The sequence below is a fragment of the Sapajus apella genome, unplaced genomic scaffold, assembly GCF_009761245.1.
Source record: "Sapajus apella isolate SASKATOON/1434 unplaced genomic scaffold, GSC_monkey_1.0 scaffold27, whole genome shotgun sequence".
NCBI classification, from domain to species: Eukaryota; Metazoa; Chordata; class Mammalia; order Primates; family Cebidae; genus Sapajus; species Sapajus apella.
Window position 1 is genome coordinate 17,191,526 of NW_022436967.1, and position 13,078 is coordinate 17,204,603.

At 37.9% G+C, this 13,078-nt stretch overlaps 1 protein-coding gene across 2 annotated transcripts in view; it reads left to right on the plus strand.

Annotated features, from left to right (window-relative positions):
• The first annotated feature begins 1,560 nt into the window (after positions 1-1,560).
• The window catches only part of BBS7 (Bardet-Biedl syndrome 7), a 49,906-nt gene continuing 38,388 nt past the window's right edge, over positions 1,561-13,078 (plus strand). The window contains exons 1-4 of one of the 2 annotated variants that reach the window (XM_032292399.1): positions 1,561-1,791; positions 4,264-4,329; positions 9,244-9,306; positions 11,488-11,663. In XM_032292399.1, the coding sequence (XP_032148290.1) occupies positions 1,756-1,791; positions 4,264-4,329; positions 9,244-9,306; positions 11,488-11,663 (341 nt within the window). In that variant the 5' untranslated portion in view covers positions 1,561-1,755. The remainder of the gene's footprint in view (positions 1,792-4,263; positions 4,330-9,243; positions 9,307-11,487; positions 11,664-13,078) is intronic. The other variant, XM_032292397.1, reaches the window with a different exon arrangement.

Sequence of the window (13,078 nt, forward strand, 5' to 3'; positions counted from 1 at the left end):
ATGGTGCTGGGAAAACTGGTTAGCCACATGTAGAAGAATGAAACTGGATTCCCATCTCTCACCTTCCACAAAAATCAACTCAAGATGAATCGAAGACTTAAATCTAAGACCTGAAACCATAAAGATTTTAGAAGATAACATTGGAAAAACTCTTTTGGACATTAGCTAAATGCAACAAAAACAGAAGTAAATAAATGAGACCTAATTAAACTAAAACGCTTGTGCAAAGCAAAAGAAATTATCAGCAGAGTAAACAGCCCACAGAATATGAGAAACTATTTGCAAACTATGCATCTGATAAAGGACTTATATCCAGAATCTACAAGAAACTCAAACAACTCAGCGAGGAAAAACCAAATAATCCCATCAAAAGTGGTCAAAGGACATTTCTCAAAAAAAGATATACAAATAGCTAACAAATATGAAAAAATACTCAACATCACTACATCACTAGGGAAATGCAAATTAAAACCACAATGAGATACCACCTTACTCCTGCAAGAATGGCCATTATTAAAAAGTCAGAAAAAATAGATGTTGGCACGGATATGGTGAAAAGGGAACACTTTTACACTGCTGGGAGATGTAAATTAATACCACCATTCTGGAAAACAGTATAAAGTTTCCTTAAATAAATGAAGGGGGAGATACCATTCAATCCAGCAATTCCACTACTGGGTATCTACCCAAAGAAAAAGAAGTCATTATATGAAAGAAGACAAATGTACACGCATGTTTATAGCAGCACAATTCGCAATTGCAAAGATATGGAACCAACCTAAGCGCCCATTGACCACTGACTAACAAGTGGATAAAGAAAATGTAGTGTATATACACCATGGAATAATACTCAGCCATAAAAAGTAAAGAAATAACGTCTTTTGGCAGCAACTTGGATGGAGCTAGGGGCCATTCTTCTAAGTGAAGTAACTCAGGAATAGAAAACCCAATACTGCATGTTCTCACTTATAAGTGGGGGCTAAGTTATGAGGATGCAAAAACTTACAGAGTGATGTAATGGGCTCTGGGGACTCCAGGTAGGGAGGAGATTGGGAGGGGAATGAGGGATAAAAGACTACATGTTGGGTGACGACGGGTGCACTAATATCTCGGAATTTGCCACTCAAGAACTCATCCATGTAACCAAAACCTGCCTTTACCCCCAAAACTACTGACATTTTAAAAAATTAAAAATGAGAGAAAACCCACCAAAAGCAAATGGTCTTTGTGGTCCTCAATGGTTTTTAAGAGTTTCGTAAAGGAGTTCTAAGGCCAAAAGTTTGAGAACTGCTGCCCTTTCCAGTGTCGGAGTGAAATCGGTCAGAATCTACGGAGGCTTAACTAGTTTCTTCTACAGCGATGAGTAAAGAAGCCGAGGATTAGCTCTGAGCAGCAGTGAGGTTGGAGCCAAGCCTGCGTCTGTGGTTTCTGTGGAAACCGCCCTGGGTCTACGGTACCTCGCGTCCTTGGTTCCTCCCCGCCTCTGACTGGAACGCGCTGTCAGTGGGCGGTGCTTCGGGAAAGGGGCGAGCCTTCATCTTCGTCCGGGAGCCACTCGCAGCAGCGTACTGACGTCACGCCGGACGCCGCTGCCCTGCCGCCCAGCCTGTGCTGCCCGGGACGTGGGCGCGGTTGCTGGGGCTGGCCTGTGAGTGGGTGCCGGCGGCTTTCTGACTAGTTCGGAGGCCTGAGGGCCCAAAGCCTCTGTCCCTCCTGTTCTTGTCCGGCGCTGCCTATCCCTTCCACGTCGTCATCATGGATCTGATTTTAAACCGAATGGATTATTTACAGGTAAACCCAAGGGATGGGGCGGGCGCCGAGCTGGACAAGCCCAGCTCCCTCCCAGAGAGGATTCCTTGCTTCCACTGAGATAAGTCTGGGTCGCCAGCAGCGGGTGCGGAGGCTAAGGAGCCGTGTTGGGTGCTGCCCTCCCAGCGCCCCGCCTTTGGGCAGCTCCCGTGTGTCTGTGACGGTCCGCGGAGACTGGGAAAAAGCGGCGCAGGCACCCGCGGTGCGGCTCCTGACGGTACCTGAGGATACCCTGAATGTACTGACACAGTCTGATCCTGGATTTCCCCCGGGACCCTTCTTCTCCTCAGGCGAGGCTGCCTGAAGGCCTCTGTATCCTGAATCTCCTTCTCCCGAGCACGTGGCATTTGTTTGTTTCTTACTGTGAGCTGGACCGCACCAGGCAGATCATAATACAAGCAATGAAAACCAGGCCCGGGGCAGTGGCTCACGCCTGTAATCCCAGCACTTTGGGAGGCAGAGGCGGGCGGGTCACAGGAGGTCAGCAGTTTGAGACCAGCCTGGCCAACATGGTTAAACCTCTTCTCCACAAAAACTACAAAAATTAGCCGGGCGTGGTGGTGCGCGCCTGTAATACGAGCTACTCTGGAGGTTGAGGCAGGAGAATCGCTTGAGCTCGGGAGGCGGAGGCTGCAGTGAGCCGAGATCACGCCACTGCACTCCAGCCTGGGCAACAGAGTGAGACAGTCTTGAAAGGAAAAAACAAACAAAAAACAATGACAACAGTTCAATGTGCATCCAGTTTATGCTAAGAATTTAGCATACTAGGGAGTTGCTGTTTGAATCAAAGTCTCGGACTCCAGAACTGGTGTTATTTTTGTTACACCACATTGCCTTTCAGAATTTCTTTCAGCCCTAAAATTCTCTCTTACCCCAATTCCTCCTCATCTTTTTTGGTCATCTCATTTTAGCTAATGGCACAAACGTTTGCTGAGTCAATTTTCTAGGGGTTTCTGCTAAGTACTTCCCACCTTAATATCCTCTATATACAACTGATCACCATATCTTGCTGCTTTTAACTCCCAAATATCTCTTGAATCTGTCCCATATCTTCTATCTCTCTGACCCTCATTTGGGTTCTCATCTTCTCTTGCTTGAATAATTGAAGTAGCCTCCAGACTGGGCTCCTGAACTCCAGCTTCATCTCCATCCAAGCCATCCTTCACATCATTTGCTAGACTGATGCTTCAGAAATACAAATCTAAGCAGATTACTTTAATACAAGTTTCTGGAATGCAGAATAAAGTCATTTATACTATATGAACGTTTTATCATGATCCGCTGTTTTCACCAATTTCGCTTCCATTGGTCCCATCCTCCTCTCCTAACAATACACCTGAGTGACGGTTCCTTGCTGTTTTCATCTTTGTGTTTTTTTGCAAAATAATCTTTTTCATCCGTTAGATTGGATATTATGGCCATCATCATGTTTGGTATTTTAGCAGAAATCTTCTATGTTGCTTTTTTTTTTTTTTTTTTTTTTGAGACAGGGTCTTGCACTGTCACCCAACCAGTCTGGAGTACAGTGGCATGATCACGACTCACTACAGCCTCAAATTCCTGGATTCAAGTTATCCTCCTGCTTCAGCCTTCCAAGTAGCTAGGCCTATAGGCATGCACAACCATGCCAGCCAGTTTATTATTTTTGTAGAGACAGAGTCTCCCTGTGTTGCCTAGATGGTGCTGAAACCCTGGGCTCAAGTGATTCTCCCACCTTGGCCTCCCAGAGTGCTGCAATTATAGGCATGAACCACTGCATGTGGTCTTATGTTGCATTTTTAATAACTATAATCTATTTTCAAAGATCTTGAATCACTTTACAGAACAACTGTATGCAGTTGGAAAAGAAGGCTTCTAGAGATATTTTTTAATAAAGCATCTTGCCAGTCATCTTACACAACTATTTTTGGCTTGACAACTTTATAGGATAAATTTTACTATTTTGGTTGTTTCCTATATGTATTCTGACCAATGTGACATATTTCATTAGAAAATAAGTTAATTGGCCGGGCGCGGTGGCTCAAGCCTGTAATCCCAGCACTGTGGGAGGCCGAGGCGGGTGGATCACGAGGTCAAGAGATCGAGACCATCCTGGTCAACATGGTGAAACCCCGTCTCTACTAAAAATACAAAACATTAGCTCGGCATGGTGGTGCATGCCTGTAATCCCAGCGACTCAGGAGGCTGAGGCAGGAGAATTGCCTGAACCCAGGAGGCGGAGGTTGCAGTGAGCCGAGATCGCGCCATTGCACTCCAGCCTGGGTAACAAGAGCGAAACTCCTTTTTAAAAAAAAAAAAAAAAAAAAAAGAAAATAAGTTAATTACTGGTAATAATAGTTATATCACTAATTTCAGTTTAACAAAAATGTTCACTGTAACCTAAATCTGCTGATCATTTTAATCTCTGTAATAACTTCAAATTAAATTCATTAGGTGGCTGGTGTTTTTCTTTAGGTGGGAGTAACATCTCAGAAGACTATGAAGCTACTTCCTGCCTCCAGACACAGAGCTACACAAAAGGTACTGTACAGATTCTGATTTCTCTATTATTCCCTAGCACTGACAGAGGAGAGGCTCCTATTTCCTTCTTTATTATTAAGTTATTCTCTTAAAAATGCTAATTTTAAAATGGAAATGATTTTTTTTTTAATTTGAACAAAGATTGGAATACCAAGGGATATTTATAGACAATAATTTTCTTGGACATTAAAATTATTATATACCATTAGTAAATAGTGTAAGCAGACTTAAAAACCATACTCCATTTTTTCTGTGTATCAGATGTGTATATGAACAAAGAAATATAAAGCAGAATAAGATATAAAGAAAATGCTCTCTTTAAACGTTCTCTAAAGTTATTATTTTGATGTTGAACTTTATATTTAACAATATTGATTATGTTTACAGAAATATCGATCCTGTGATTTTCACAAGATTATTATGGTTTCTTGGTAGACTAGCCAAGTATTTTAATAGCTGGAAAACATATTTTATTCTGATACATCAACATTTTAGCAAGATGAATCAACAATTCCACATAGTACTAGAAGTCCTAGCCAGAGCAATTATAAAAAAAAGAAATAAAGTACCCAGATTGGAAAGGAAAGTCAGAATATCTCTGTTTGCAGATGACATAATCCTATATATATAAAAACCTAAAGACTTTATCAAAAAATTCCTAGAACGGACAAATGAATCCAGTAAAGTTGCAGGATGCAAAATTAATGTATAAAAATTAGTAATGTTTCCATACACAACAAAATTGCTGAGAAAGAAACCAAGAACACAATCCCAATTATAATTGATAAAATACTTAGGAATAAATTAACCAAGGAAATGAAAGACCTCTACAAGGAAAACTATAAAATACTTATGAAAGAAATTAAAGAGGATACAAACAAATGGAAAAACATCATCCCATGTTCATGGATTAGAAGAATTAATATTGTTAAAATGAGAGTACCACCCAAAGCAATCTACAGATTTAATGCAATCTCTGTCAAAATACCAATGACATTCTTCACAGAAAGAAAAAACAATCTTGAAATTTGTATGGAACCACAAAGACCCCAAATAGCCAAAGCAATCCTGAGCAAGTAGAACAAAGCTGGGGTATTACACTACCAGAGTTCAAAATATACTACAAAGTTGTAATAACCAAAACAGCCTGATACTGGCATGAAAACAGACACATAGAACATGAAACAGAATAGAGAACTCAGAAATTAATCCACATATCTACAACCAACTGATTTTTGACAAAAGAGCCAAGAATACTCATGGGGAAAGGACAGCCTCTTCAATAAATGGTTCTGGATAAACTGGATATTCATATGCAGAAGGATGAAACCAAGACTCCCACCTCTCACCCTGTATAAAAATGAACACAGAATGGATCAAAAACCTAAATGTGGCCAGACGTGATGGCTCATGCCTATAATCCCTGCACTTTGGGAGGCCGAGGCAAGTGGATCACTGGAGGTCATGAGTTTAAGACCAGCCTGGCCAACATGGTGAAACCCCATCTCTACTAAAAGTACAAAAAATTAGCTGGTGATGGTGGCAGGCACCTGTAATCCCAGCTACTCAGGAGGCTGAGGCAGGAGAATCGCTTGAACCCAGGAGGCAGAGGTTCCAGGGAGCTGAGATCACGCCACTGCACTCCAGCCTGGGTGACAGACTGAGACGTCGTATCAAAAAAAAGACCTAAATGTTAGACCTAAAGTGATAAAATTACTAGAAGAAAACAAAAAGGAATTGCTTTAGGACATTGGTCTGGGAAAATATTTAGTGAATAAGACATCAAAAGCAAAAATAAACAAATGGGATCACATCAAACCAAAAAGCTTCTACACAGGAAAGGAAACAATCAACAAGAATGAAAAGACAACCTATAGAATGGGATTTAAAATATTTGTGAACTACTCACCCAACAAGGAATTAATATCCAGAACATACAAGGAACTCAAACATACCAATAGCAAACAAACAAGCAATCTGATTAAAAACTGGGCAAATGATCTAAACAGACATTTCTCAAAAGAATACATACAAATGGACAAAAAATATGAAAAAATACTTAACATCATTAATCAGGGAAATGTAAATCAAACCACAATGAGGTATCATCTTACCGCAGTTAGAATGGCTATTATAAAAAAGACAAGAAAACAACAACAAAAAATAATGGCAAGAATGTGGAGAAAGGAAACTCTTATATACCGTTGGTAGAAATGTAAACTAGAACAGCCACTATAGAGAACAGTATGTAGGATTTTTCAAAAACTACAAATAGGGCTGCAATATGATCCAGCAACCCCACCACTGGGAATTTACCAAAAGGAAAAGAAATCATTATATCAAAAAGACAACTTTGCTCCCATGTTTTATTGAAGCACTGTTCATAGTAGCTAATATATGGAATCAATGCGGGTGTTTAACATATGAATGTATAAAAAATGTGGTATATATGTATGTATGCACATATATATATATATATATATATATATATATATATATAGTGGCATATTATTCAGCAATGAATAAGAATGAAATCCTGGCCAGGGATCACACCTGTAATCCCAAACATTTGAGAGGCTGAGGCGGGCAGATCATCTGAGGTCAGCAGTTTGAGACCAGCCTGGCCAACATGGCGAAACCCCATCTGTACTAAAAATATAAAATTTAAGTGGGCATGGTGGCAGGCATCTGTAATTCTAGCCACTCAGGGGGCTGAGGCAGGAGAATCACTTGAACCCAGGAGGCTGAGGTTGCAGTGAGCCGATATTGCATCATTGCCACAGCCTGGGTGACAAGTTTTGAAACTCTGAAAAAAAAAAAAAAAAAGAAGAATGATATCCTGTCATTTGCAGTAACATGGATGGAACTGGAGGACATTATGTTAAGCAAAATAAGCCAAGAACAGGAAGCTGAACACCACATGTTCTCATTCACATCTGGAGGCTAAAAAAAAATGTTGGTCACATTAAAGTAAAAAGTAGGACAGAGGATGCTAGAGGCTGCAAAGAGTCGAGGGAAGGGAGGGATAGGGTGATGTTTCTTAAAGGATATAAAATTATAGCTAGATAGGAAGAATAAGCTCAAGTAGTCTATACCACTGTAGGATGACTATGGTTAACAATATATAGTTTCAAATAGCTAAAAAGAAGATATTGAGTGATCCCAACAAAAGAAATGATCAATATTTTAGATGATGGATATGCTAATTATACTAATGTGATCGGTATATATGTATTGAAACATTGCTATGTACCCCTTGAATATGTACAACTGTTGTCAATTAAAAAATAAAATTAAATGAATAAAAATGATAAACCAATAGATTTCTGATTGTCATTTATTATATTAATTCTACTAGATTAGCACTTCTCAAACTTTTTGTTCTCAGCACCCCTTTGCACAATTAAATGATTGAGGATCCCAAAGAACATTTGTTTATGTAAGTTGTATGTATCAATACTTTATTAAAGTGAAAACTGAGAAATGCTTAAACTATTTATTTAAAAAAGAATAAACTTATTACATGTTTACATAAATAACACATCTTTATGAAAAGTAACTTGTTTTCAAAACAAAAAATAATATAGTGGGTATAGTGTCATTGTGTTACACTTTTTGCAACTTGTTTAATGTCTGGCATAGGCAAACACATATAGATTTTTATATTTGTTTACTGCAATCTGTTGTGATATGTTGTTTTGGTTGACGTATTTGAAGACCTAATTTACACAGATACATAGTTGAAAATAAGGAGGGATATTTAAATAACTTTTCCAGTTGATTGTGACTCTTTCTATTTGATACTATGCCTAAACTTGTTGAGTAGTTTTTTAAACCAGTGGTCCCAAACATTTTTGGCACCAGGGACCAGTTTTTTGGGACACTTTTTCCACCAGTGGGGCTGGGATTGTTTTGTGATGAAACTGTGTTCCATCTCAGATAATCAGGCATTAGATTCTTATAAGGAGTATGCAACCACGCGCAGTTCACAGTAAGGTTTGTGCTCCTACGAGAATCTAATGACTGCTGATCTGACAGGAGGCGGAGCTCAGTGTGTAAATGATCCCTTGCCCACTGCCGACCTCCTGCTATATGGCCAGGTACCCAACAGGCCGTGAACAAGTACTGGTCCAAGGTTGTTTGATACTTACTTTTGAGGAAGTGTTAAAATGTCCCTCTATATTTATTTCAAAATAATTCATTGTCTACATGTTGATAATTGCTGCAACTAGGTGATGGGCACATGATAATTCATTATAATATTTTGCGCATTTTCTTATATTAAAATTTTTTGGCCAGGCGCAGTGGTTCACACCTGTAATCCCAGTACTTTGGGAGGCTGAGGCAGGTGGATCACTTGAGGTCAGGAGTTCGAAACCAGCCTGGCCAACATGGTGAAACCCTGTCTCTAAAAAAAAAAAATAAAAAATTTTTTTTAAAAAGGTTTTAAAAATTATTAAAAATGTCAGTCATAACCTTATTTGATAATCTGTTTTTAAAGTTAATCTTAAAATGTTCTTATGTTCCAATTACAAAGAAAAATTACTTTGTGGGCATTTCTGTCCATAATTCTGTTGTCCGACAGCATACCTTTGTAACAGCCTGCATATGGACTCCCAGAACCTACAATAAAAGTTAAAACAAAACAAAACATATTGTGTTGTCCTATTAACATTGTAGGAACAAAATATATGGCCAGTTACTTTTCCAGTGACTCCATATCCTTCTCTTTGGGCTCTTTCTTGTTCTTTTGAGGATTTTGTGTGTGTGTGTGTGGGGGGGGGTTTCTTTCCTAGATTTGCTGATCTCTGTTAAGTCAATATTTATATTTTAAGAATCTTGCTTTCCCTGTACATAATTATTAGGGCATAATATTAATAATAGTAATTTTAGATTCTCTTCAATGTATTACAGGTGGTTATTGGAGATCATGATGGGGTAGTTATGTGCTTTGGCATGAAGAAAGGAGAAGCAGTGGTAAGTATAGCTTTTTGAAGAGGAACAGTGGTTTACTAAAAGAGATTGCACTACTTATTGAATAATACTAGGTTAAACATTTCCTAAAATACAGATAATGGAAAATGGGTTCTGAGGGAAGTAGTTACATGAGGTATGAGTCTGCAGGCAGCACAAAAATTACTTGCTAGCTAGTTGTAAGGCATCTTCAGCATCCTGTGGTGGTGGGTTACTTTTCTATGCTGTGTAATATATTACCTCAAATTTAGGTGCTTAACACAACACACATTTATTAATTAACAGTTTCTGTGGCACAGAGGTTTGTGCTCAAGGTTTCACTTGGCTGCAATTTAGGTGTCAGCTGAGCTGTGTTTCTTTCTAGAGTGTGGGGTCTTATTCCAAGCTCATGTGGTTGTTTGCAGAACTCAGTTCTTTGCTGTTATAGGACTGAGGTCCTCACTTCTGCCATCCATAAGCCAGGGGCTGCTGCTCTCAGTTCCTTGGGGCCTCTAAAATTTCTTGCTGTAATGGTCCTCACAGTCCTTCTCAGAACATGGTAATCTAATTCTTCAAAGCCATCAGGAAATTTCTCTAGTCTGCTAAAAAAGAATCTTATATAGCATAATGTAATCGTGGAAGCAACTAACCCACAACCTTTTCCACTTAACCTAATCAAGGAAGTTATTATTATTATTATTGCATTATCATATTTATAGGTCATAATTTAGGAATGATGAGTCTTAAGTGTGAATTCTGGTATTCATTATATATTACATGGAATTAGCAAAAAGATGAAGAGAGTAACAACCACCAAAACTCAGTGTTTCCATTATTTATATTCTTCCAGATAACTTATTCTCTATGTATAAAGTCATGGGGCAGAAGTGGAGGTACAAATAATAAAATGGAAAATAACCATGAAAAAATTAGTGAAATGAATATTGTTTTCAGTTAAATAGATATGTGATTATAAGTATTAAGTCATACATTCACATTTTCAGTAATTTCTATAGTCCTTTGCTATGAAAATTTATAAAAATTGTAGGCCGGGCATGGTGGCTCACGCCTGTAATCCCAGCACTTTGGGAGGCCGAGGCGGGCGGATCACCTGAGGTCAGGAATTCGAGACCAGCCTGGCCAACATGGTGAAACCCCATCACTATAAAACAAAAAAAAAAAAAAAAAAAAAAAAAGGATAAAAGTAAAAAGAAAATTTATAAAAATTGTAAAAAAGTCAGGAAAGATTATTTTTAAAAGATGACTGAAGTGTTAAACATGTTCATTGAACCTCATTAAAGAATTCTACTATAAAGACACACGCACACACATGTTCACTGCAGCCCTATTTACAATAGCAAAGACCTGGAACCAACCCAAATGCCCATCAATGATAGACTGGGCCAAGAAAATGTGGCACATATACACACCATGGAATACTATGTAGCCATAAAAAACGATGAGTTCGTGTCCTCCTTTGTAGGGACTTGGATGAATCTGGAAACCATCATTCTCAGCAAACTGACACAAGAACAGAAAACCAAACACTGCATGTTCTCACTCATAGGCAGGTATTGAACAATGAGAACACTTGGACTCAGGGAGAGGAGCAACACACACTGGGGGCAGTTGGGGGATGCTGGGGAGGGACAGTGCAGGGTGGGAAGGGTGGGGAGGGATAACACAGGGAGAAATGTGGGACATAGTATGCACCTATGCAACAACCCTGCATAACCTGCACATGTACCCCAGAACCTAAAGTAAAATAAAAAAAAAATAAAAAAAAATAATTTGCCAAATGGACGTCCCTGTTCATTAGGAGTATTGTGTAAGCCAGTGCTTCTCAAACTTCAATATGCATAGGAACCAGCTGGGGAATCTTGTTAAAATACAGAGGTTCATTCAGTTAGAGGCTGCATTTTAAATAAATTTAGTGATGCTAACATTGCTTAGTGAACCATACATTGAATTGCAAGGATTTAGATTTCAGTGACATCATTCAAATATGTGTGGGAATATATATTTAAAAGTTAAGTATAGCAAAAAAACTTGAAGACCTAAAGTAAATAGATTACTATCTAAAATGATTTCTATATAGTGGAACTATAATATTTGCAAATTTAAAATCGTAACATTTTCTATGGTAAAGGAAAGTGCTCACAATAAAATAATTTGTGTACTTTTTTCCTGAATGATTTTTTTCAGGCAGTGTTCAAGACTCTACCGGGACAGAAGATTGCAAGGCTGGAACTGGGAGGAGTTCTCAGCACACCTCAGGAAAAAATTTTTATTGCTGCAGCATCTGAGATTAGAGGCTTCACAAAAAGAGGAAAACAGTTTCTCTCTTTTGAAACAAACCTCACAGAAAGCATTAAAGCTATGTATGTCACCTGTTCTCTTTTGTATTTTTACATACTTATTTATAATATTTTGGATAGATGTAAGGCAATTGATTAAGCATCATGTCTTAATAGACTTTCTGGAAAATAAAATTAACTAAAGGTATTTTATTAGTCAGAAACTAAATTTGACCTACAACCAATATTCAGTGGGTTGTTGAATTTTTTTTTAAAAGAACTTTATATTACTCATACAATCATTTTGACTACTTGGTTCAGTTTTGATTCATGATCAAGGTATGGAAAAAAAATGGAAAAGAAATCGCTAGGTATTTAGCTTTATGTTCCTTGGCTATTTTTGTTAGATCTGGTTTTCAGGTAGCATTATGATGTTAAAAGGCTGGCTTTCAAAGTCAGTGACTATCAATAGGGTATAATTTCAGGTGTATCAGGTAAGTGAAATATAACTCCCTTAATGTCTTCCTGATATGTGAAATTTTGCAATTCATATATTAGTTTTTGAATCACAGGGAGCTGAAAAGGGCTTTAAATTTCATCTAATTCATTGTTTCTTAAATGTGCTGCTTAGGAGAATCCCATGGGACAGTTAAGCAATTCCTTGTCCTACCTCATACCTGCTGAATCGGAGTAACCAGAAGTAGGTTTTATTTTTATTTTTTAAGTTCTTTATTTGAATCTAGTGCAGTCAAATTATGTAATCAGCCAGACTCTTAAGTTGGAAACTACTATTCAGTCCAGAGTTCTGTATAGTGCACAGCACATCTCCTGATGTTTGGGATGTAAAACGTTGACTTGGTGAAATTAGGTAACAATTAAACAATGATAAGTGGAAATATGTAATTTCAAGTGATTTAACAAAAATAGTAACACTTCAAAAATACACTTGTAGATAGACATGGCCAATGATAATTGTGAAATACTAAAAGTAATATGTTAGTAGCATAACTCTACATTCAGACAGGTATATAGATAGTAGTGTGAGAAGGATAAGAAATTTCCCAGTAATAGTCTCTTTAAGTGGTTTCTTAAATGTTTTGACTAGAGTAGCAAAGATGGGATAGAAAAGTTCTTTACCCTGTGCTGGGAAAAAAAAGAAGAAATTAAAAAAAAAAAGTTCTTTACTCACTTTTTGAAAATTGATTTTCTGAATCCCCACATTTATAAAGTTTTATAGGAAAACAAAAGTTATAACTTGAAGATATTCAGTAAGGAAACTGACCACTTAACATTAGTCACCACTCATCCTTTCCTGCTTAATGCTGCCATGTGTCACCACTCACGTCAACAATAGTGATTGTTAAATAGTACTTTGGCCAATATAATGCAAATATAATACAGATTGGCTTCAAAATGGAATTAAAAATTTTGAAAAATATAGAGAATGTCATGAAGTTGATAAAAATATTAGAGGACTATTCAATCATAGGCAGAGCCAC